This window comes from Pseudochaenichthys georgianus, chromosome 21 (genome assembly GCF_902827115.2).
Source record: "Pseudochaenichthys georgianus chromosome 21, fPseGeo1.2, whole genome shotgun sequence".
Taxonomy (NCBI): domain Eukaryota; kingdom Metazoa; phylum Chordata; class Actinopteri; order Perciformes; family Channichthyidae; genus Pseudochaenichthys; species Pseudochaenichthys georgianus.
The window spans coordinates 32204038-32230316 of NC_047523.1; the positions used below are offsets into that span (position 1 = coordinate 32204038).

The 26279-nt window shown below is 43.8% G+C and overlaps 1 protein-coding gene across 3 annotated transcripts in view; it reads left to right on the plus strand.

Moving 5' to 3' along the window:
* il1rapl1a (interleukin 1 receptor accessory protein-like 1a) overlaps positions 1-26279 on the plus strand; it is a 202297-nt gene that overhangs the window by 95495 nt on the left and 80523 nt on the right. For all 3 annotated transcript variants that reach the window (XM_034110537.1, XM_034110539.1, XM_034110538.1), the window contains exons 4-5: positions 10406-10592; positions 11843-11996. In XM_034110537.1, coding sequence (XP_033966428.1) covers positions 10406-10592; positions 11843-11996 — 341 coding nt within the window. The remainder of the gene's footprint in view (positions 1-10405; positions 10593-11842; positions 11997-26279) is intronic.

The following is a 26279-nucleotide window of genomic DNA, read 5'->3' on the forward strand; positions in this document are numbered from 1 at the left end:
TTATTGCCGAGTGATGCGCTGTAGCAGTTTATCTCTCCTTTCAATTCTTATGCTAAACTAAGCTATCAGCTCTTACCTTGGACTGTACCTGATCCACCAACTCAGTCTCACGGCATTTCGTGTTATAGACACAACGTTTAATCTATTGAATCGTGTTCAGCGACACGATTTTCCCCTTTTTTCCGTGTCACACATACATAATACATAAAAGCAATGTATTTCTAATGGTAGTGTGTTTCGTGCCTGCAGCACGTCTTTTTGTCCAGTCGGGTCTTGGAAGACCGGAAGCTGTGGGCTTCATAAAAACATGTTCATACTCAATATCAAGCCACGATTATTGTTTTTATTTTAAATCGTATAATTTCGGACTTTTTTTGTCGTCTGTGAGGAAAAGAAATGGGGCTCAGAGCCTCAGGATACTGAAATCTTTTTTTCCTTCTACTTTGTTATTCTTTTCTAAATAACACACTGTTATTTACTCACCAATAACACACAATTATCCTTGTTTTTATTTATTTGTCTTCCAAGACCCAACCGGACCAAAAGACGTGTTGCAGGCACGAAACACACTACCAATAGAAATACATTGCTTTTAAAATCGTTCTGTGTGGCACGAAAAAAAGGGGAACATCGTGTAGCTCAGTGTTTCTCAGTGTTTCTCAAACTTTTTCATACCAAGGACCACTTAACCAATAAAAAAACACTCGCGGACCACCTAACTCCACAAATATCCAAAAACACATTGTTTTTTATAAATCGCCTGAAAATGGTACAAACAAGTGGCAACATGTGTGACGAAGGTGTTTATCTGGGCTATATCATGCCATCGAAAGTGAAACTTAAGCTCGTTCCATTGCGGAGATATTCTCGCGAGAGTGCGAAAAACTTAAATAAATGTATTTATTTCAAATGTGACATTTTACCAATATACTCACGGACCACTAGGGGGCGCTCACGGACCACCAGGGGTCGGCGGACCACACTTTGAGAAGCACTGCACGATTCAATAGATTGAATGTCGTGACTATATAATATATATATATAATTTCCCCTCTGTGGGACTAATAAAGGTATTCTGATTCTGATAACACGAAATGCCGTGAGACTGGGTTGGATCCACAGACACAAGACTACTCCTGGTATGTTTGCCTTACTCTCATTATGAAAGCAACTAAGCATCATCTCACAAAATGTTGAACTATACCATTTCATGAATTAACATATGTCTGTATTGTCATATATAACCTTATATGTCTGTTATTTACAGTACATGATAATCATTATTGAGTGATTACTCTTATTTGTTCCTAAAAAGTATATCTGCTGTATTGACTTAAACAAAATGAAATTGCTTGATGGTGATATGGTGAATTATAGGCCATGTGTGGAGTTGCGAGGGCAGATATAGAGACAAAGAGATTATACAAACACACACACACACACACACACACACACACACACACACACACACACACACACACACACACACACACACACACACACACACACACACACACACACACACACACACACACTCTAGTCTAGGAGGTCCATTACAGAGAAACTCTTCTTAATACAAGATGCATAATTATGTGGCAGTAACTTATTAACCTTTGCAGTGGAGAACATCCCTCAATGAACGGCTCATTGCAGCTATTCATTTCAAGAGTTTTTATTAAACCCAGTTAAAGGCCTCTTAAAGAGAGGCTTGCAGGATACATTAGTGTGACTGGGCGAGTGTGTGTTGTGCGCAATGATACACCAGACAATACAGCAATTCATTACTGCATTCCGCAGGACTAATCTGCCACAAACGATGTTTTCTCACTATAGATTAATGTTGTCTTTGATTATTGACAATTTCCTCCAACAGGGGTTGGTTCGAGAGCATGCTTAAACACTGTTGAGCGCTACACTTGTTAAAAGAGCCTCGGAGAAACAAGTTTAGCTTTAGGGGGATTTCAAACTTCTCAGATACCCTAATCAGAACACTGCCAGAGATTTGCCGCCGAGCTGAAATCAATTGTCTTTTAGTTAGGGAGTAAAGCTTTTGAGTCGCACGTTCTAGCATACATGACCTAAACTCTCCCCCCCTGGAACTCCCTTCAGGCAAAGAGAGGAAAGATATGACTTAATCGCGTCTCCAGAGTTCACACAGTACACGCCGTAGACCTTCATCTATCCAAACCTCAGACATCTACATAAGGACTTTCATTACAACCCCCAAGGAGATACAGTAAATAGTACACTTTGTAAAGGTAGGCTTTATTGCAGGACTTATTGATTTTCTACTCGATTTACCTGCAGTATTGTGCACTTAATGAAAGGGCAGCTCTGTTTCTCTAATCCAGAATCCTTAATGAGTTTGGCGGTTGTAAAAATCTCATCAATATTACATGCAATTAAAAGCACATTACGTGCTGCTGCTGTCAGTCAGAGTGAGTGTGCACATTATGTCTCATATTTCACAAATGTTATTCTGATGTAAATTAGTCCTGAGACCAAACCCCAGTTAATGTAATGGCCTCCGCTTATGTGTGCGTTTTTGATGGTTTTCTCTTAATATATTGTTGCGGAAATTGAAATACGGTATTTTCTGAGTCAATTATAATAAAGAGTGACAAAAAACTGTAAGGTATATTCATAATCCCATTTAATGCAACACATCTTACCACAAAGACTCACAGTAAAAAAAAATACATGGTATAATAATTTCATCTAGACAGGATAATGTCTACAAACATGCACCTTAACAACTAAATGAGGCGCGTCCCCCTCTTTTCTTTGACTTTAATTAGAAAACAACCTCGTTTGCAAAAGTGTTCCATCTTTTTTAAAACATTAGAAATCTATGGTTTTGTCAAAGTATCCGATTTCCTAAAGCAGGGGTCGGAAACCCGTGGCTCTTTAAGCCCTCTACTCTGGCTCCCTTGAGCTTAGACAAAAATAATAATATTTGTAGGACTATTTAGATGTTGTTGCATGGTTGAAAATGTTTCGTATCTTGTATTTTGAGGTGATACTGTGACACATACAAACATTTAAAAAACGGTTCTAACTCAAATATGCGTCATATCCTGCTGCGGTCCCGCACCAGCACCTTTTCTTGCAGGCGAATAACCTGACCCCTGTCAGGGTTTGAGTTTTGTTGTGTCTACTTGTGGGGTTATTTTGCTTTTCTGTTCTCCCTGTCATGTGTCCTCCTTGTTTCTGTCTGGTCCTTCTCCCTGTGTTTCCCCCCTGCCGTTAGTTTCCCTGGTGTGTCTAGTTGTCTGATTGTGTTCACCTGTTGCCCTTGTGTTTCTCCTGCCCGGCTGTTTCTCGTCTCGTGATTACCCCCTCCCTGTATTTAGTCTGGTCTCTTCCTGTGTTCGGTGTCGGTTCTTGGCTCTCCTCTCCTCTTTCTCTGCTTCCATCTCTCAGACAAAAAGCACTTTCTTTCAAGATAAGATCCAATCTTCCTATTCCAATCCTAAAAAACTATTTTCCATCTTCTCCACCCTCTTGGACCCCCCCAAAGCCCCTTCCCCCTCCTCCCTTCTGTCAAGCGACTTTGTTAACCACTTTGAAAAAAAGGTTTACGACATTCGCTCTTCTTTTTCTGACTCACCCCTACTCACCGCCGGATCACCTGAGCCACCTTCAACCGGCACACTAACCTCCTTTTCCCCTCTCTCTCCAAGTGAGGTTCTTACCCTCATTACCTCTGCCCGCCCTACCACCTGTCCTCTGGACCCTATCCCTTCAAACCTCCTTCAGACTATCGCTCCTGATATTCTACCGTTTCTCACCCATTTCATCAACACTTCTCTAACTTCTGGTCACTTTCCACACACTCTCAAGGAGGCGAGAGTAAGCCCTCTCCTGAAGAAACCCACTCTCAACCCGTCTGATGTTATAAACTACAGGCCTGTCTCTCTCCTCCCGTTCCTGTCTAAAACACTTGAACGCGCTGTCTTTAAACAACTCTCCTGCTATCTCCATCAGAACAACCTTCTGGATCCGCACCAGTCTGGTTTCAAGGCAGGTCACTCCACAGAAACTGCTCTCATTGCTGTCACTGAGGAACTGCACACGGCTAAAGCAGCCTCCCTCTCCTCTGTCCTCATCCTGTTGGACCTGTCTGCTGCATTCGACACGGTGAATCATCAGATCCTCCTTCGCACTCTCCAAGAACTTGGAGTTTCAGGCTCTGCACTTTCCCTCCTCACCTCATACCTCAAAGACCGCACCTACAGGGTTACTTGGAGAGGGTCTGAGTCCGACCCTTGTCAATTAACTACAGGGGTCCCTCAGGGCTCTGTTCTTGGTCCCCTCCTCTTCTCCCTGTACACAAACTCGCTCGGATCTGTCATTAGCCCGCATGGTTTTTCATACCACTGCTACGCTGACGACACCCAATTAATTCTGTCCTTTCCCCGCTCAGAGACCCAGGTCGTCGCACGCATCTCTGCTTGTCTAGCTGACATCTCTCAGTGGATGTCCGCTCATCATCTCAAGCTCAACCTTGACAAAACTGAAGTGCTTTTCCTTCCGGGAAAAGATTGTCCCTCTCTTGACCTAACTATCAACATCGGCCCCTCTGTTGTTTCCCCGACTCAGACTGCAAGGAATCTGGGTGTTATCCTAGATAACAACCTGTCGTTTACTGCAAACATCGCTGCTACAACCCGTTGCTGCAGATACACGCTTTTCAACATCAGGAAGATACGCCCACAGCTGACCCAGAAATCGACGCAGGTTCTGGTCCAGGCTCTCGTCACCTCACGCCTAGACTACTGCAACTCCCTCCTGGCTGGTCTACCTGCATGTGCCATCCGACCTCTGCAGCTCATCCAGAATGCAGCGGCTCGTCTGGTCTTCAACCTTCCAAAATTTTCCCACACCACGCCGCTCCTCCGCTCCCTCCACTGGCTTCCGGTAACTGCTAGAATCCACTTCAAGACACTGGTACTTGCGTACCATGCTGCAAAATGATCTGGCCCTTCCTACATCCAGGACATGGTTAAACCGTACACCCCAGCACGTGCACTACGCTCTGCATCAACCAAACGACTCGCTGCACCCTCGCTGCGAGGGGGACCCAAGTTCCCATCAGCAAAAACACGTGGGTTTGCTATCCTGGCTCCAAAATGGTGGAATGAGCTCCCCATTGAAATCAGGACCGCAGAAAGCTTACACACCTTCCGGCGCAGACTGAAAACTCATCTCTTTCGACTCCACTTCGAGCGATAGAATGACTAACAAAGAACTGCTAACAGAGCACTTATATACTAATAAAGGACTGGCTTATCTATAGCCAGTTGAGCAGCACTTGAAACGATTGGCTCTTTGAAACCTGATGTTCTTATATGATTCTGTTTTCCTCAAGGTTGTGTCTTCCTGGTCGAATGTACTTATTGTAAGTCGCTTTGGATAAAAGCGTCAGCTAAATGCAATGTAATGTAATGTAATGTTCATTATCCTCCCTTCACGTCACGTCTCATGTTTTTCCTCGCCGGTCTTCCGCCATGTTTTTTACGGTCAGTTTTTATGTTATTGTTTTCCTGAGCTACCGTTTGATTCACGCCATGTTTTTGTGATGAGCTTTGCAGTAAAGCTCGCTTTTTGTTTTCTAGACCAACTTACCTTTTTTTGTATTCTGCTTTTGGGTCCTACCTTTCCCATACCGTAACAACCCCCGGTAACAACCCCCGGTAACAACCCCCGGTAACAACCCCCGGCTCGATGCGTGAACTATGCATAAATCAAAGAAAATTATCAGAGGAACAAAGAGGGTTTAATTCTGCGTGGACAGAGTTATCTGCTTTCACAGCAAACGATGCCGGCTTACCGGTATGTTTGATATGTGGAGAGAAGTTGTCAAAGGTGCTGCAGCCTTTAGGTATCGAGGAAAAACACGGAAGAGGAAGACAGCTGACGATCTTCAGTCATAATTCAATCAGTTAACTCTTTTTAGGGTGCAGCTATATGTTTTATTTATTTCAAAGTGGGTCAATTTTAATTATATTCATTTTCTTCAAATGTGCAGAGGACTCCCCAAGTGCTGTGTTGATTTATTTTAAAGTAGGCCTGTGTATGTTTTTTTAATTCTCCTTTTTTGATTAAGAGTTATTTGTTTAATATTAGAGGTAAACAGTTTTCTATAATATAATAAATACAACAAAACTGTAGTTTTTGTCTATGATGTAACAATACAACTTTATAAGCTATCAAATATGTTTTGCGGCTCCAGACAAAAACAATTGGTGGAAAAGGGGGCAAAATGGCTCTTTTGGTCAAAAAGGTTGCAGACCCCTGTCCTAAAGGAACCGATGTTAACTGCTTTGGAAATGTGACTTTATCCGAGGGCTATTTAATGCATTTTGACCTCCATGACTTGCTGGTCAGATTTGAAATACTTATGACGTTAGTCAGTATTAGTGAGATGCATGTGTACCAGAAATATAGTGATGCCAATGAGCTACTTAGCAGCAATGATAACCTCACATGCTACAATGATTTTCTTGTATCACAATACAATCTGATCTTGATATAAGCACCGTCAAATGAAAGCTGATAGTCAGCACTTTAAAGCCAGAGTCATTGTTTCATTTCTAATCCTGTGTGCTGGAGTAGAAAAGCCAACACAACAAAAGATGTGTCTCTGCCTTAACACCTCCCGACTGCACTGCATGTATCGCAGGATATTTTCCAATAGCTCGGGGCGTGTTGCGTACTGTCTATAAATGTAGGTAAATCCCCCCGTGCTAAGTGTGGCCTTTCACTGAAGGCCTCCAGATGTTTTACTCAGACAGAGATATAGAGGCAAATTGGAATGCGTGTCTTTTTTCAATGTTGCGTGAATGTGTGTGTGTGGGTAGTTATCTTTGTCCTTCTCTGTCTGGAAATATAAGTCTAATCGCCAGTTTTCATGTGAAGGTGACTTCATTTACATAGCAATCGCTTCTCGCTGTCTTCTGCGCTCCCTCTCTTTCACCCCTTTGCTCTTTCTCTGCCTCCCATCCTCCGCATGTCATCTCACATAAGGCCTGTAACATCGATTCAAATCCATCAATCTGTCTCCCTCGTTCTGCCTCTCGCTTAACCACAGTCCCTCTCTGTTTCACCTGACTTACTTTATAATAGTTCTTGTAATGAGTCTGTGTTCTGGAGTATTTCCTTCCCGTGATCACATTATCCAACGTGGGGGGGGGATAATAACGTGTGGATAATTAGCTAACGTGAGCCGCAGACTAATATCCAAAGCAGATACACTCAAACAGAAAGTGACAGACGTGAAAGACACCACAGGACTGTGCATCGACCCCCGGCTGTCCATCAATCAAGCACCTCCACTTCCCACAATGCCACAGGGCGCTGTGAATAATGAACATGTGGGGATGTCTCCTGTTGGATCCCTGGGGACTTTAATGGCTCAGGTGCACAACTACTGTTTGAGAGGTCATTTCTGATCATTATATCAACAAACGGCGGGGGTTTACTTGTACTGTACGAGTGTGAATCTGCCTGCACGTGCATGTGTGTGGCCACGTGTGTTAGGGTGTGTGTGTCTGCATGTCGGAAGTTGTTCTGTAGACAGATATATTATCTAAGTGTACTCTGTAAGCCTACAGCCCCGCATCTTCCCACTCTTTTCCCTCTAGATAGGACGAAGCGAGTCGATAATGTTACATATCAGCACCAAGAGGCCATTTCTCTGTTTCAATATCTTGCATCTTATTTTTGCTTCCTACAGCGTTTTCCAGATGCCCTCTTACTCATCTCCTCTGTTGTTGTAGAAGTACAGTATATTTTCTTTCTCATTCCAAGTAGATATTCTCCTTTTCTCGATTCTCCATCTCTACTTAGTCTGCCATGACGGCACATAGCTGTGTGTGTGTGTGTGTGTGTGTGTGTGTGTGTGTGTGTGTGTGTGTGTGTGTGTGTGTGTGTGTGTGTGTGTGTGTGTGTGTGTGTGTGTGTGTGTGTGTGTGTGTGTGTGTGTGTGTGTGTGTGTGTGTGTGTGTGTGTGTGTGTGTGTGTGTGTGTGTGTGTGTGTGTGTGTGTGTGTGTGTGTGTGTGTGTGTGTGTGTGTGTGTGTGTGTGTGTGTGTGGGTCAGAGGTGTTTAAACTTATTGCTTCCATAACCCGAGTAGATCATATGAAACCCTGTCATTTACAGTGAATGGGAGCGTCTGGCGAGCCGTAAATGTAATGAAATGAAAGCCCGTATGGCTGCACGGCAGTGACTGACCGGCCAGATCACAGCCAGGCTGCATGGAGGGAACCCAGACCTTATTAAAGGATGTGGACTTTAGTCTGGATTGGGTCTGGGTCTGTCTTATTGGGACCAGGTTGCCTTCTTTAAAGGAAATCCCTGATGTTACAACTATTTTAGATTTCAGTGCAGCAGATCTGGACTGGACTCTGTGGTGCTGTTATCACTATTAGCTGCTTACCACCCGCTCAGCTGTTGGCACGTTGAGAGCCGTATGGAGGCAATCCTTTGGTTCGAAATAAGAATTGAGAAACATTTGAAATACCAAAAACGTTTACAAAACTTTATGTAGATGTTAATTATTTGATAAAATAGTTTATTTATATTTATTAAAAAAAAAGCCTTTGCAAATCAATTGGGTGGACATGCAAATTTAAATAGGAAATTAAATCACCAAATGACTAAAAATCGAAATAGTTATAAGAAATATCAATTTGTGCAACTTTTTCTAAATTAATGGTTGCCTATCAATTTTTGTAATAACTTTTTGCATATTAAATGACATCTTTAATCTATTTAGCGAGATGTTTCATTTTTGGCAGCTTCTGTCCTCCATACCCTGCCCTACTTTCTCCGTTTCTGTTTTTAAAACTCTGATACATGCTTTCATTATCTCCAGACTGCACTCCAGCAATAGCATTCTTCAAGGTGCATTGTCCAATATTCTTAATAAACTCCCGTACATCCACAACATTGCTGCTCGCCGGCTCATTCACTCCTGTGACCACATTACAGTCCTTAAGCACCTCCGCTGGCTTCCTGTCCCAAAACTGATTGTATTCAAACTCATTCTCTTTACTCACAAAGCCCTTGGTAACCACACACCTTCTCCACAGCCACACTCATTTCCACAGCCTCCATTTCCCTGCACCCGACACTGGATCTGGGCTTTCTTTATTAAAGCCCGTCTTCCTCTGGAACTATTTTCTAAAACACAAACATCGCTGCATCAGTCATGCTATGTTCAAGAAGTCAAAACTCGCTTTTTAAAAACTGGTTTTAACGTATACCTTTCTGAGCTTTTGCTGTATTTTAGCCATCTAGCTTATTCTATTAAACATGTCATGTAAATTGTTTTTTTTCATCTATAAAAGCGCTCTATGAATAAACATGTGGCCAGCCTCACTAATTCTCTGGTGGCTGAAAGGGAGCAAATCCCTGCAGTAATGATGATTATGATGACAATAACAGTACGGTGAATGAGAGAGGTATCCTTCACCTCTGCCTGTGTGTGTGTGTGTGTGTGTGTGTGTGTGTGTGTGTGTGTGTGTGTGTGTGTGTGTGTGTGTGTGTGTGTGTGTGTGTGTGTGTGTGTGTGTGTGTGTGTGTGTGTGTGTGTGTGTGTGTGTGTGTGTGTGTGTGTGTGTGTGTGTGTGTGTGTGTGTGTGTGTGTGTGTGTGTGTGTGTGTGTGTGTGTGTGTGTGTGTGTGTGTGTGTGTGTGTGTGTGTGTGTGTGTTAGGAGATGAAGGGGGGGGTGTGCAGGCAGCGGGGACTAAGTCCTTGTGATGACCACGCAGCTTTCTCCTTCCTTTATGTCGTGAGGCCCTCTCGGCGTTTGTCTCTCCTCTGATTAGCATTCCCGGGCCCTTGGCTGATTCCCCCCATAAATCCAATAGTGGTCCTGAGTGTGACTCATTGACTCGGTAAAGCTGCTGAACACGTCATTATTGCTAACCCCACAACCAGAGGGGAGGAGGAGGAGGGAGCCAGAGGAGGAATGGAGAAGGATACAAATAACTTAAAGGGTATCCGAGGGAGTTAACATGAAATTCCACCTGTGTAAGAGTTGTAGTACTATCAAGGCTCATCTTGGGACGGGTGGCGCAGTGGTCTGTGCATCCGATCATCAGATCAAGGGGGGTGCTGGGGAACTCCAGTTCGAAACCCGCTCCTGCCGCCACTGCGTCAGGCCGTTGTGTCCTTGGGCAAGACACTTCACCTGAACTTGCTCCTGTGGGTATTGTCCACAGTACATGACCATTGCATGTATGTGTAATGTGTATTTGTGAAGCGCTTTGAGCATCTGGAAAAGCGCTATAATAAATATTATAAGGAATTATTAATTATTATCTTATTTTCCTTAATGTATCATCAGCAGTATGACATTAAAGAGGTCTTACGAATACTTCTGTTTCTGCCCGCAGGAACGCTACGTACTGCATGAAGGTGTCCATGTCTCTGACTGTGGCGGAGAATGACACGAACATGTGCTACAACTCAAACATGAGGCGAAATGAGAAAGCAGAGCTCAGCAAAAGCAAAGACATCCTCTGTCCTGACATAGAGGACTATGTTGAAGCTGGAAAAGATCCGGACATCACCTGGTCTAAGGTGGGTGGGATCCTGTCCTTATATCGTTGTTATGCTTGCCTAATTTACGTTTTTTTCGGTGTGTCTTAAATACTGTTACTTGTTATATTCTAGGCAATTGAATAAGGAAGTGTCTTTGTGAGTACACAACCAAGACATCTTCTTAAAAGCTTCCGTGGTTTGTTTTCATCTAACGTCTTGGCTGTTTTTGTTTCAAACGCTTGGTTAATAACGTGGTTCCAGATCACTTAGGCAGATTGTGTATGGATGCAAATGGTCCGGATGCATTACATAACAGCGTCATCTGAAGAGAGCAAGGACTCTGCAGAGGGCAGCCTCACGGAGATGGCTTTCATAATGAACACCGAACCTATACGACGAGGGAAATTGTGCGATGTCACTCCATGCCCTGCGGAATAAGTGGACGCCCTCCAAATGTTCCCAGTCTGGGATCTTTATTCATCGTGCACCTCCCCTCGTCTCACCTGGGTCCTCGCCTTTCCCAGGTCGCGCACGGCCCGCGGACAACAGAGTGCATCCCAGTGCAGGGCTCAGGCCAGACTAATCACAGGCAGATCAGCAGTCGATTAACTCGCCGGGCTCGACCTCTAGGTTTTTCCAGAATTCAATTGCATTCTGGGTAATGACTGGGAGTGCTGGAACCTGGAGTTATTTGGACCACTGCAGAGACACAGTGATTGCATTCAAAGGTTGCCGGGAGCAATGGCAGAATAAAATCCGCAGAGCCATCGCTGTCCCTGCCACGGCATCGACAGGCTGAGCTTCGTGTCATGGAGACGCTTATTGTGCACACACACACACACACACACTCACACATGCTCACAGACGCAGCACAAACACACTTATTTCGCCAGCAGAGACTAGTGTAAATAACATTCTCTGTCCTCCGTGGCTATACTGCAGTATTGAATGGAGGATATTTAGTTCAGAGCAATACATCTTGATCAGATAAAAAGGGATAATGGCCACGCTTTATTGCTTTACCGTGTAGAGTTGTTATGCAATCCCACTTCATGCACTTTCCTCACGCTCAGTAACGTTAGGAAGCTTCTGTGTTCAGCTCTTGAGGTCTCATGGTGAGTTGTTCTTAAATGACATAATTGGCCATATTATATAATCCCTGACCATATGCACGACACAGCACCTTTCCCTCTGTCTCCTGCAGGTCGTTCTGTATTCCACAGTGAGTGATCAATACGCTCAGGGTAGAAGTTTAAAGCGTGCCCTTTCTGTCCTCCTCTAATGAACAGGAGTGCCGCCCCAAGCAGTGGCGTGCCAGTATCATCCAGAAGGGAGACATGCTGTCCATCCAGGACGTAAAGGAAGATGACATTGGGAATTACACCTGTGAAGTCCAGTTTGGTGGCTTCGTGGTCAGAAGGACGACCGAGCTCACAGTCACTGGTAAGTCTCTGGGAGAAGAAAACAACAACATCAACATAAAGGAAACAAAAAAGGGTGGTTTTGCATCTGTGAAATGACTCGGGGTGTTTATTCTACAAACTCCTGTTAATGCTGGGGGGATCGATAGTGTAGCAGTTCTAACAGTCACTTCAAGAAAAGGAATGGATAGTAACGAGTACACACACACACACACACACACCACTGAGCACTGCAGCGAAGTCCTGCTGCTGTGTTAATTGCGGGGGGAGGTTGAATGCTGGGGTCTGGCCACTATGCCTTCTTCTACCTCAGCACTTTCCAGTCAACCAAGCAGCGTTGAAATATTTAAGGCTAGGAGGTCAGGAGATGTACAACTCTGCTCTCTGTGGCTATCCACCTCCATCCCTCTCTCTCTCTCTCTCTCTCTCTCTCTCTCTCTCTCTCTCTCTCTCTCAGCTTGAATGTACTGCGGGGGGGAGACGTGGGGATAGGGTGCTCGGAGCACTGCCAGGTCAATCGCTCTGATTAGGGTTGATGCAAAGGTCAAATCCTGTATTCATTTTGTTCTCCTCTCCTTTCTCTTTCTCTTAAACCAGTCTAGCTAGCTAGTCCCACCCATTGTGTGTCGGTGCTGCGTACATCTGTTTGATGCCACCTATTATTCGGTGCCCAGAAGCATCACAGTGTGCAAATTAAACGCCTGAAATTGTGTTTGTGCTCATTGATGCCAAAGGAAATTGAATGAGCTTTGCTTGACCTCCAATTTGTAGTAATTATATGGCAATCATGAGGGATTGTTAGAAAAGACTACATTTCCAGGAAAAACTCACACGCGCTTCCATTGCACCGTTTATCGATGTTTACTGCAGATGTGAGTAATTAAGATTGAAAGTTGTAAACTCAAAAAGCCCGTACTACAGGCTCATTGCATCGTGTTTGGTGTGTGTGAGTTTTATATCAAACAAAGACAATAGGAACACAATGTGGCCCATGCTGCTACACTGGTTGTTGGTTTTTAACTAGGTCATGTAATAAAGCTCTGAAGATGCTCAATGTTAGTCCACACAGAAGTAGTGTAAGCATTTGATGAGTATCTTGTGTGGTGTTTATTCGTGTGGCTGGTCATTGCTCCTGTGTGACATGAAGGTGATAGCAGTGTGAGATACACGGGCTATTTGCTATCTAGCAAACAGGAAGATACTTACCTGAACATCAGCACAGTGTGCAGCGGGGGGGACGTGATCCTGGAGGTGTGGCTTCCAGATTGGCTGCTCTCGTGATTGATGGGCCAGCATTTTATCCCCCGTGCGGCTCAATAAATATGAGGCAGATATGAAGAGGAAGATACACTAGATTTCATTTTATCACCATTACCATCACAGAGGGGTATGCCAAGCGCCCAGTGTGGCCATGAAAGTACTTAAATCAGACATTCCTGAGGACATGCATGTGAAACTATATTCAGAAGTAGTGGCCGCCTGAAGTAGTTTCTTAACCAGGTTAGTTCCTTTAAAATTACAATATTCCCTATTTAGAAAAAAACTACCGTACTTTTCGGACTATAAGCCGCGACTTTTTTCCCCATTTTTGTTGTTGTACAGCTAACGGCCACTAGGGAACCTCCTAAATCTATGGGTTTTACAGGTCAAATGAACCACCTTTAACACTATGGGCTCTATGACCGGTCCGCGCCCGCCACCTTTAAGCTGCGAGCTCCAGCAGGAAAAGCTGGAGGCCGGAAAAGAGTGAGACAGGTCGCGCGCCAAAGTAAAAGTGGAACCGAGAGACAGAACGAGAGCAAGACAGACGGACAATTTAGCTGCTGCGGCTTATATGCAGGTGCGCTTTATAGTCCGAGAAGTACGGTACTTATTTCCTATCTCTATCCAAGTAGTTATTTTGTTTTATTTTCTTATGCTTTGAGATATAGGATACCGAGAGCACTGAGACATTCATATGTTTTTGTGAAAACATGTTGAATGTATGCATGTCGAACGAGTCCCATTGGCTGTGTGCTGTATACTTTGGCTTCATCCACGTGTGTGTGTGTGTGTGTGTGTGTGTGTGTGTGTGTGTGTGTGTGTGTGTGTGTGTGTGTGTGTGTGTGTGTGTGTGTGTGTGTGTGTGTGTGTGTGTGTGTGTGTGTGTGTGTGTGTGTGTGTGTGTGTGTGTGTGTGTGTGTGTGTGTGTGTTATCCTATCGGCGTGACCTCGATGTTCTTATAATGACTGCGGTCATAAAAACTTTATTGGGTTATAAATAAACACAGATCACATTAATGATACAGAGAGGAGGAAGGAGAGAGGGGAAACTGCAGGATAAAGATACATACTGTAGAGAGGCGGTAAGAAAGAGAAAGAAACACTGGTGAGGTGAAAGACATGTTATTTTTAAATATGAGTCCTGCCTGTCGCCTATATGCAATGTGAGGTATGAATATCTAATAACCTTGGCTGAACAGTAGAAGATAAATAACTGGCAGCAGCAAGGTTTCGTGTTCAATCAGACTTGTGAGTCAGAGAGTTAAAAGCAAAGAGAATAAGAAAGATTTTTTTTCTCGTTTCTTATTAAATCCACACTAGTTTCTGGAATGTGTTTGTAAAATGCTTGCATGGCCACATATGCGGTATAATGTATCTCACAGAAACACCCGCATCATCTGGGGTATATGTGCGCATGTTTCCTTGATGAAATGTCAATAACGTGTCAAAATGGAGAAAATAATTTAGTTTCGACACAGGAGGTGCAACGCTCTACAGCTTTAATGCAGCAGGTTGATTCGGGGATCCCATAAGTGTTTCCTTCAGGTTCAGGTTATTTATTTATACCCGGAGGTAGATTCGGTTTGCAGAGAAAAAGACAAGGGTTCCATCCTGACACTAAAAACAAACACATCTCTAATAAAAGGACTAGTAAGATTACCCTGCTCAACCAAATCTCAAAAATATTTTAAGAAGGAAAACACTAGTACAAACATGGACATTCAAAATTCACAATTAAATAAATAAATAAAAATAGGCATCTGTGTGACGCTCCTACAGTATGATGTGTTAATTTGTGCAATAGCTGCTGGGATAAAACTGTTTTTATCCTGCTTCGTCCTTGGGACAAGGCGTGCAGAGCGTGGGAGTCATCGTCCTTTCCTGCAATACAAAAATTAACATGAAACACATGTTTTAAATGAAGACAATGCTCAAGTGTGACTGACCCAAGGTCTTATATGTATTAGATAACATGCTACTAGCAGAAACCCCCAATGGCTACTTAGAGAAATGGCTTCACAATAGGTGCCTGTATTAGTCCCCAATTCTCTGTGTTATCAACAATGCTGCTTCTGCTGTAAACATACGGCAGGCTCTACTGTACATTAATAAAGCATGTTGCCTTATTACAGTACCAGTGGGGTTCCTCCTCTTTAAGGCTGCGGTTGCCTTGAATTAGATTAGCTCCCACGATAGGCTCATTCCCTTTAATAAACCCACACCATCATCCCCTCAAGTGGGCGTGAGATTATCCGCATTTGATCTCATCCTGTTAAAACCACCATTGCCTGGACGGCAAGCATAAAAGGCCAAACTATCCCGAGCCCCGAGCGCTAATGTTGTAGTTTATATGACCGGCCACGAGGATGAAGGAGGTCATTAAGTTTAACTGATCTTAGAAATAACGCCATACACACTGGCCTCGGCTTTGACCCTGCCTGGCTGCAAAGTGTGTGTGCGTGTGTCTGTCTACTGTTCTGACCCTGCTGCGCTACCTGAACTGAGGACAGCCTTGTAATAGAGGTTAACTGTGGTCATAAACATAGGCTCGCCCAGATCAGGCTGATCTAGGAGCCTCTTCATCAAGCCCCGATGCTCCTCAGGTTAATAGAAATGTAAAAGAAACAGCGACCCCTTGTCTCATTTATGTTCCCTCCACTTTATGTCAGGGTTCATTTAAATGTTCTCATTCTGAGTGTCCGGAACAGCCTGTGCCGCCACCGGTGTGTATTGAGAATAAGAAACACCATTATCAACAGATGGAAAGGGTTTTGTTTTCTCTCTGCCCTCCATAGACCTTCACCTCAACCTCCCATCTGCGAAGAGAGTGCATTTCTGTGTACTTTTATAATTGATTCATAGCTGAGGCAGGTTCACCGTTCCCCGGTTCCTCTGAGGAATACAGAGCGTGGTCAGATAAGTCTTCTCCTGTTTACCCCCTTTCTATTCTCAGAGACCCGAGAAGCAACGCCTCCACTGAAACAACCCGCTTATGATTAATTGATACGTGTGTACAATATGGGCCGTGGATTCCTGTTATTGTGTGTGTCTTCTTAAGGTTATATGCTTTCTACAAGTGTCTGGTGCAATATGTCTGTTGTTTTTTTACATCTGAATCAATTCTACTCAATGTTTATAGTTCTCCCAGGCCTCATTCCAGCTCTGCGGTGGTAAAGCTGCAATGGTATAACACCGGATAAAAGCCGTGTGAAGCTGATGTACTGTATGCAGCTCCCTCTGCGTTCTGTATAAGGCAAAATACTATACAGAGGAAGCGGGAAAGGGGGTGAGAGATAATGGAGAGGGAGAGGAGAAGAGATAGCCAGAATGAAAAGATGAGAGAGGGCTCTGCTCCTGTATCTTATCTGTATTCCCTGCCAGTGTTTCCTGTGTCCAGGACTATAAACAGACTATTATCCTAGTGTTTATCACGGTGCACATTACCGCTTGCCTCCGTCGGACTTACTGTAATGGAGTCGTTTGGTTTGATGGATGCCTTGGGCGTGGGTCTCTATCTATTGCTCCCATTATACCTCTGTCTGCATCGCCTCTCTGTATAGATGCCTGTGTGCGCATTGAGCATAGCCCGCGAGCATGGTGATTGAGGTTATGACCAATGTAAATGTACCGTTTGGCACCGTGAATCGGAGGTTCAGAGGGCAAGAGGGAATAGAGGGGAGGAGAGGAATCATCTGCTTCACGTTGCAGTATAGCCACAGTCAGAGGAAATATGCTATTGGAACACGCGAGTAAAGATGTACCGAATGTGTGGAGAAAAAATAATCTGGTGGGTTTTTTTCTGTGGTGAACCAGCTCACTCGAGCTGAAAGTGCCGTGGCTGAATTCGCCCACTTTAAGTAGACGCCGTAACATTTAACATTCATCCATCAGGGTTCACGCGGTAACCTGATTGCCCTTGCCTCTCTGGGCGAGATCTCACATTTGAGATAGGACAACATGCTTGGCGAAAGAGTGTGGAATGAGGAGTTGAGGTGCGGGGAGGGGATTCAGGACACGGTCTCATCCCAGTAAAAGGTTCCTTACTACCGAAATAGGGTCACCTTCAGAAGTATGCACACTTCACAACCTTATAAAATGTTACTGCCGGTATGTGAGCGGACTTTTATGCGTGTCTCTCTTTGCGAGTTCTATTTATTTATCATGCCGATAGCTTGAGTTTTACCCGGCCAGCTTGGCGTAATCTCACCTCTGCGCATGTTGGGAAATACAGGGAAGGACGTAGGCAGAAGCGTTCAGCAGAGACTAAAGGGAAGAGCACTGTGGCATCCAAAACGCCTCCATCTGTCTTCCTTCGCCAGACAAAATGAGATGGGTTTGCTCTCGACTGAAACGGTCTCCATCTCTGGAGCCCGTGTGCTCGAGTCTTGCGTCGGCACGTGGCACCTGTGAGCCCGCTGTGGTCGCGCTCAACACTCAGCCTCGGCGACATGTCCTTGGGGAGAAGATGATAAAGTCACACCTGAGATAAGTGTTACTCCAGCACTTGACTTCTCCTGACTTCACCTACACAAATGAATGCACCTGTGTACACAAACACAAGCATCGATCACACGGTGGCTGCGGCACACACTGCGAAAGCACTTTGTGTGTGTGAGGTGTGCAGTGTAACCTTCTGTCTGTCGTACCTTTGCAACCGAAAGTCAGTTCTGAAGAAGTCCACGCACTTTGAGTGCCCAGACTGAGCAGCGAAGTTACTCATATTACAGTACCACCAGAAGGGTGGAGCATAATGCCTCTAGTTTGAGGTCAACTATCACTCGCACATTTACTAATCTCCCTCCTTCTCCACCTCTCGCCCGCCCCCTCCCCTTTCTCCAACTCACTTCATCACTATTCACCCGCTGTCCTAGATTCTAAGCAGGCCAGGGTTCACATTGTTTTAATTCAATTAAAATTGACATCAATCTGCGTGTGACGAATTAAATGTACATCCCCCACAATTAATCTTGCCTGACCTACCCCACCCCACCCACGCACACACCCCTCCGGTCTCTAGTTGGTATCATTATCTGAGCGTAGAGGGCTGGTACCAGAGCACGAGTGGTGGAATTAAAATCATAACTCTATCTTTTGAAGCCTTTTGAAGTATCGGTCAATAATTAAACTGTTTTTCAGCGGCTGGTAAGGCACACTTGGAAACAACTTACTTTTAAACTTATATTCGGGTGCAGTGTGAGAAAAATAAAGACCTTTTTGAACATTAGAGCATGTAAACATGTCACGATAGAGTAGGGCTGTGCGATTATGGCAACAATCACAATCACGATTATTTTGGTCAATAATTGATATCACGATTATTAAATACGATTATTGAAAACATCCATTTATTGAACTTTAAAACAAATACAAATAATAATTTGAACAGTATGTTTTTAACTGTTGATTACCCTGAACGTATAATTCAACTGAAAAACCAATAAAAAAATTAATTATACATTTATATTTACATTTAAATAAATAATGTCAAAATAATAAATACCAATAAACAAGATCAATATTTTGGAGCGCACTTCAACAAGCTACTAAACATATGTGAATATGATAAATACAAATAAATTAGATCAAATATGCTGTCACAACCAAGCAAAGCAAAATAATCGTTTTTTTCGATTATGTTGTTTTCGTAATTGTGGCAGGCCAAAATCGTAATTGCGATTAAAATACGATTAATTGCACAGCCCTACGCTAGAGGCACAAAATACAATTATGAAACCTGAAAATGAGCATAATAATATGTCCTCTTTTAAGTTTAAAGTGTGTGGTCCCAGATTGAACAGTATATGGCATGCTTCTCTTTTACCAACACAACACATTTTCCAGGAAATGTCTTTACATTTCCAGAAGCCATTCAAAAGATTTAGCACTTTGAATCCGATGTGTGCTCAATGTTGAGATCTTGGGCCATCAGCATAATGCCCTTCCCCCGTTTATCTCCTTTCTTTCAGTCATTATTTATGTTGTCCAATGACAAACCAAATCAAATGCATTCTTTTCTATCCGAGAAAATAGATCAAACAATCTGTTTTTTTATGGAATATAAAACAACTTTGGTGTGAGCAAAGGAAGAGAATATATTTTTATGTCGAAAACCAGAATCTCAGCCTTTCCGCATCTTTCATGAGCATCAAAGCGTACTTCTGCTTGAAACGCATGGATCTCTCCGGGGAGTATCAAATAGGCTCTTTTTCTAAGTTGCCTCAAACACTTGTATGTGTCCTAAACCTGCTGACACCCTGCTGGTGTGAGCCTGCTGCAGCGGTACATAGAAAAACAAAGCTTTGTTGTCATGTCTTCTGCTCCTGATCGCCCATGTTAGCATGAAGCATCTTTTTCAAGCTTCACACTCTGGAGAGGACAGATGTTCAATTTCTTCCTCTCTTCCTTTCTCGATGTAATAACCCACCGTACAGTAACATGCAGATTCTGTAAAGCTGTGAAACTATTTTCCTTTTTTGCTCTGAAACACGAGATCCTTTTGAAGTGCACGCTGCGACGAGGACACACGTGAAGTGTGAAGCCTACATGTGAATTAGTCTTCAATATTGCACCTTTTTAAAGCAAGATTAGAGCGGCTCGTAAGGTCTCGTTTAAACACAGCAGTGGCTTCCCTTGCGCTAATGGCCTCGGTGTGTGGTTTCATTCGAACAACCAGCAGGGAAGATTTGTGAGTCAGCTTGTTGCTCACGGTGTAACACCTTGTACTTACATTAGTGGTGTTCCCCCTCATTCTCTGCGTGTCCTCCTCCCTTTTACGTGTTCACTAATTAAGTTACAATACACTGTTGACGCTGATCGTGTTACGGCCTGTTTCTCAGATCTCCCGGCATTCCCTGAGTGGTAATTGGCCCCTTAGATCCTGACTCTCTGTTCCCTGCAGACACTCTCCTAGTCTCTCTCTTTTTGTTGTACTCTCCTCCGAGAGGCGGCGACCACCACCTCACTTTGGGTCCATCGTTGCCGTCTCTGTTATATTCCACACAGTGCCATCTGCAGTGTTGCTCTCGTGATAGGATGTGAAAGAACTGAAGGTCAATTGGGGGCTCTAAATAACCCTCTCATTATACAGTGTCCTTAAGAAAAGAAAAGGCCAGAAAACCCTCGGCCCAATTAAAAGATAAGAAGATGACCATTAACGACCACGGGGGATGGGGACAGAAATATGACAGTGTCACACATTTGATCTCAGCCACAACGGACACGGTATCCAGCAAAGCCCTGAAGTGTCTCAAATAATGAAGGGTTTCAATGTCTATGTTTTGCATATACTAACCGCCTCCTACACACTCACTCAGTATATACTGCATACTGCCTCCAACAAAACGCTTAAGTGTGATGCATTTCTGCTCACACTGAAGCATATGCTCAAGTAAGACACATGTGATGCAATCGAATGACAGGGTGAGATAAGATTGATGCAACCGTCGCCCTTTTCTTGTCACTCAATCCTCTAAATCATACATATAGTGTGCCGTCAAAGCCTCTAAGCCTAAGGGGTGGGGACGCCGAGAGATCTCAGATGGGGAAGAGCACTCCCACATTACATGATCAAGTCCCCTTGTGTGTGTATTAAGAGCTGCTGTCCTTTTAAAGCATGTTTGTGAATGTGCACACATGTGTGTTACCATGCCCTCTCTCTGGAGTGTGTGTGTCCTTCTGCGTCATTCTGTTATTATGGACACAACGGCAGTTCCTTAGAGAAACACGGTTATGTCAAAACTAAGGTTTTCTTATTTTTCCCGTTCCTTCCAGTGAGCCCGTGACTAAACGCCTTAACTGTCATTACCATTTTGTGTTGCCACCACTTTCCCGGGTACATCATGGAAATGATGTCTTTACATTGCTGCTTCTCTCGCTCGCTCTTTCTCTCCTCCTCCGGCATCCCTGCACAGTTAGCGAGGCTGTCCAGGAAGCCAGTGTCAGCATCTACAGTGTGTGTGTGTGTGTGTGTGTGTGTGTGTGTGTGTGTGTGTGTGTGTGTGTGTGTGTGTGTGTGTGTGTGTGTGTGTGTGTGTGTGTGTGTGTGTGTGTGTGTGTGTGTGTGTGTGTGTGTGTGTGTGTGTGTGTGTGTGTGTGTGTGTGTGTGTGTGTGTGTGTGTGTGTGTGTGTGGTGTGTGTGTGTGTGGTGTGTGTGTGTGTGTGTGTGTGTGTGTGTGTGTGTGTGTGTGTGTGTGTGTGTGTGTGTGTGTGTGTGTGTGTGTGTGTGTGTGTGTGTGTGCCTTTCCAGCTGTGATAACATGCAAGTTTAAGTTTCATCGCATGTCTTGCCAGGAGAGGAATGCTGTTTTTCTCCGTAGCAGGTGTTGCAGAAAAGTATGAGACGATGTTAAAAGGTGCCAGCAGCACCCATATAGCAGTTGTATTTGCTATAGCAGCGACTACGTGACAGTTATCTGATGCCGGCGTGGGTGAGATCATGTTGATGAAAGTCTCAGATTGCAACATTCACTACTCACTAAGATCACACACACTTCTGTCAAGCCTCGACAATAAAAAGAGTGTCTCGTGATTCATCTTCTGTCTCCATGACCACCTCTGCTCCTCGCTGTGTCTAGCTCGAGATCAGATACCTTCTGTACCTTAATCATCCTGTACAGCGGCTGTGTGGAGGAATGAGAAAGGCAAATTGTGCATTGCTGGCAGAGCTTGAGTCAGCCTGTGTTAGTGACTTGGCAGTTTGCTGCAGAAGGATGTGAGTTTCAGGAGTCTCTACTCTCCTGTATTCTGCTCTATATTTCCTTTCCTTTTTCTCTCCTCACTCTTTTGGCTCTGGTGTCTTTTATTCTCCTCCACCCGTCTCCCGTCTCCCCTCCTCTCTCCGGGCGTCTTTTGTTGTCGATCAAAAAGACAAAAGGAGAGTCAGATAATTACTGTGGGCGAGGGCTCTGTCCTCTCATTGTCTTTATACTCTCTCCCACAAACCATTACCATCCTCTCTCTCTCTCTCTCACCATATTGCTCTCTCCAGCTGCCTCTGTAGTTATTTTTAAATCCCATTTAATTACACATTTTGGAGGGAACAAAGAAACGACCTGGTCTTGTAGTAGAAATGCTACACTATACTGTATATGAGTTGTCTCTTGCTTCCATGCCGGCGAGAGTCCTGGGGTGCTGCAGTGGGGGGGCTGGGTCCTTCCTGCAGTTGTTGTTTAGCAGTGCACTGGAGCAGGCTTTATGCTGATTAACTGCATCACATCTGATGGATTCCCGGCGACCTCTCCACCCCTACATGTAGCTCTGGGAGCCTTTCACGGGGAAAAGGCTTCCCTTTTTAATTAGACAAGAATAGGAAATGTATTAGTGAATGCAGAGAATGCCCAGTGTGGAAAGAGGGAGTTCACTTAGTGCTGAACTGAGTCCACTCATCACCGCTGCATTACTGTATTCACAAGCAAACAAGTGCTTTCTGTGTCTCTCATTCAAGCTTACAGTAGGTAATGGAATGGAATCAGGCTGATGAAAGCAACAGTGCCTTTATACCAGGAGGCTGAAATTGAAGCAGCTATAAATGGAAGTAGGCTTTCTTTCCACACACGGTGTCCTAGTATTGTAAAAACTCAGTAGCCCACATGGATCAATATAAGGATATATAAATACTTACCGTGTAACATAACACTCACTCACTGTAACATCACACATACGTTTGTGGACCGCAGTTGAGTTTAGTTACATGAGTGTTGAGAACAGTACAACCTACTGTATGCTGAAACAATGTTTTTTGAGGAACAAAAAGTTACAATTGACTATTTTAACTGCAAACGGAGAGCAGCCAGACCAGACACTATGCTAACAAGATAGCCTTGCCCTAAAGCATGTCTTGCTCTATCGTCTATCTTACTCTAAATCAGGGGTATCAAACTCAATTTCATCACGGGCCACATCAGCATTATGGTTGCACTCAAAGGGCCGGTTGTAACTATATAAATATACATATATAAATATATACATTAAATATTGTATTATATTACATTATTGACTCTGCATTGGATTATTATTAGATAGGGTAATAACTTCATAATTAACTACGTCTGAAAGAATAAGTCCAGGGCAAATAATTGCAAGTCTCTTCAGTGGCATGTCACAAAATGAGATGCATTGTGGGACATGTAGTTTATGGGCAACCAGCTTCTGTAAAGTGGCATGTGACCATATCATAAACGTATTATATTCTTTGCAAGCTCTTGCGGGCCACATAAAATGAAGTTGCGGGCCGGATTTGGCCCCCGGGCCTTGAGTTTGACACCCCTGCTCTAAATGGACCATCGTTTCCAAAATGAAAACCTTGCTGTATTGAAGAGGATTTGAAATTAGGGATTGAGAAACTCAGGAATCATGAACATCTTTACCGAGGAGATAAATCAAAAAGGAAGTGAGGTCATTTTTCTATAGACTAAACAATCTGATGTATCTGACCCTGCTGGCCATTTCATGCAGCCCACCAGAGATGGGTATTAATCCATGGCTGAAAGTAGTCCCTAAATAACGTTGTATTCATTGGAAGATGTTTGTAAAGTTTCCAGTCGCCAGCAATATTTAAAAAAATACTTATTTTAAAAATGGAAAAATGTGTAAGTTCTCACCAAGAAAAAATTGAATTGGAGAGCCTTTGATAAGGTCGTGAAGTCAGAAACAATTGAAAGACAACTAGAATGGGAACATTATCATTTGATGGAAATGTATGCACACAAATACCTACACATGTATTTAGTAGGCACCGCGCCCTCACTCATAACACTCCACTTTGATGCCATGCAGAGTACTCTTCAGTGTACGTTGCGTAAGGCTCTATGACTTTGATAAATAAAAGAGCAGAGAGGTCTACTTCTTCATAATCATGTTATATTTATGTTGAGGAGCTAACGGAGCAGAGGGAGAAGAGAGCTTCGGCACTGTCTCTGACCCAAGCACTCACTACCAGCCTCACTGTTTATTACTTTCACGCTTTAACATCTGTTTAAGTTTGAATGCAGGGCCAGAACTTTCACTGGGAAATGTGTGTTGAATGATTAATTCATCTTGCTTGTAGAGGGGAATATTTGTTTAACAATCAGTTGCGGTTCATGTGAGGATGCCCTTATGTCTTCAAAGTGCACACTTTTTGAACGCTTCTTAATGTGGTGTGTGTTATTTCTTCGTGACTCATTGAATTCAGGAAGCAGATGCAGACGAGCTTCACAGAGTGTCTCTCTAAATGCTTTGCTATGCGATTCTGCAACACTCTTCCCCACGCCTTTGTCTCGTGGCATCTGGGGCGTCTCTCTGGGATAGCATGTTACATAATTAGCACCAAATTAACACTCAATTAGGCAACGCGTGTTGAGAGGGTGGGGATGGGCTGTCTTCTGAGGCTTCGGAAATCCCATCAGAGCCTCAAACGCCACCTGGCCTACTGAGAACATACAATGCATATCAACGTAGTTCCCTTTTCTGAAACATCCATTAAAGTCCACCGTCGTAACTTGGCTGCCATTTTTAGGAATTGTTGGCTGGAAGATCGATCGCTGTGTTTCATGTGCTTTATGTTGTTTCAGCAAAAAGCTTTGATTTATAAATTGAGGCGCTAGAACGATGGGTCCTTTGTGATACTTGTGCTTCTCTGGAGACGGAAGCAAGAAATACAAAAGTGAGAAAGTTTTGATAAAGTTCAACTTGAAAGTTTTCTTCTGCAGATCTGTCTGCAACGGAGCCAAGTGCAAGATTATTCTTTGTCATTAGGCCAAAAATATGAAACGCTTACTTCCAAACTCTTTCTGCCGTGCTTTTTCTGGAAGCTCTGGTAAGAAAAAAGAACTTTCAATACCCATTCTTCCTTTTAATATTAAGATGTGTGTCTTATCTCCGCACAGTCCCTAAAGTAAAAGATTACAAAGAGACAGAATGAATATCCATACACACACAGTCAAGTTGTCCCAGAGTATGGCTGTATTATGCAACCAAGGCCTCTAGAAGCTACAAGGTGTAACAACTGGAGTGTTCTGAAGCAACGGACTCAACAGCACGACTCCGACAATGGCGTTAGTTTGAAGAAAACATTATTCGCCTAACAAAATGGCGGAACATGGTAGAACAGTCATACAGGCAATCAAAACAGACGAGGAGTACGCAAAAGCAGGGTCAGGGAACATAGCAAGGTCAGGAACACGAACACTGGGGGAAAACTGCTGGAATGCCTGAAAAAATAAGACAGAAATTACAAAATGACAACAAAAAGTGAACTCGCCGGAGAGGACCTTACAAAAGCAACATTTGGTTACCTTGAAAATCTATACAGGAGCTCACACAAACACACAATACCTGCGCATGTATATGTTGGTTACTATAGTAACTTCATAAACATATTTCTCTTTCACTTTTAATGTTTGTCTCTGCATATTCCCTTCTCTGTCATACACTCAAACAGCCCTCACCCATCTCTTCCTCTCTCCTCCCTAATTTCCTCCGTCTTGTCCCCTTCTTCTTCTTCTGTTGTGCACACACACTCCAGCACACACACACACACACACACACAGTCACACCTCTGTTGGGGTGGGGCTCTTTATTTCATTAACAGCCGCTTGCACGCCAAAATTCATTATGCCAACCTTCTGTTCTCGTGCACCCAAGCATGCCAGCTAACGTGCGGAACAAATTTCTCTCCCCCCCCCTTCTCTTCACCCTTCTTCCCCCTCTCTCCACCCCCCTCTCCTGCTAATAAGTATGTTTAGGATGTGACTCACCTGCATCAAAGGCTTTCTGTGAAGAGGCCCGCTTTGTGTCGCTGGTCCATGATTAGTCATTACTGTCAAATCCTCTGTGTTTCCCTCTGCCGCGGCGCTTTGATGCTAACAGGTGGTTGTATCCGAAATGCAAATAACGCAGATATCGTTACATCCTGTCGTGTCTCGTAGCCCTTTGATGACGTAGAATTTGACGGTTCAGCGCTGATGGGGCTTCTTTGTGAAGCCCCATCAGTGTCCGCTTACTACTCACTGTGTTATTCCCTTTGATCTAAGTAAGGGGAATTGTTGTCTGACTCAAATTGCGC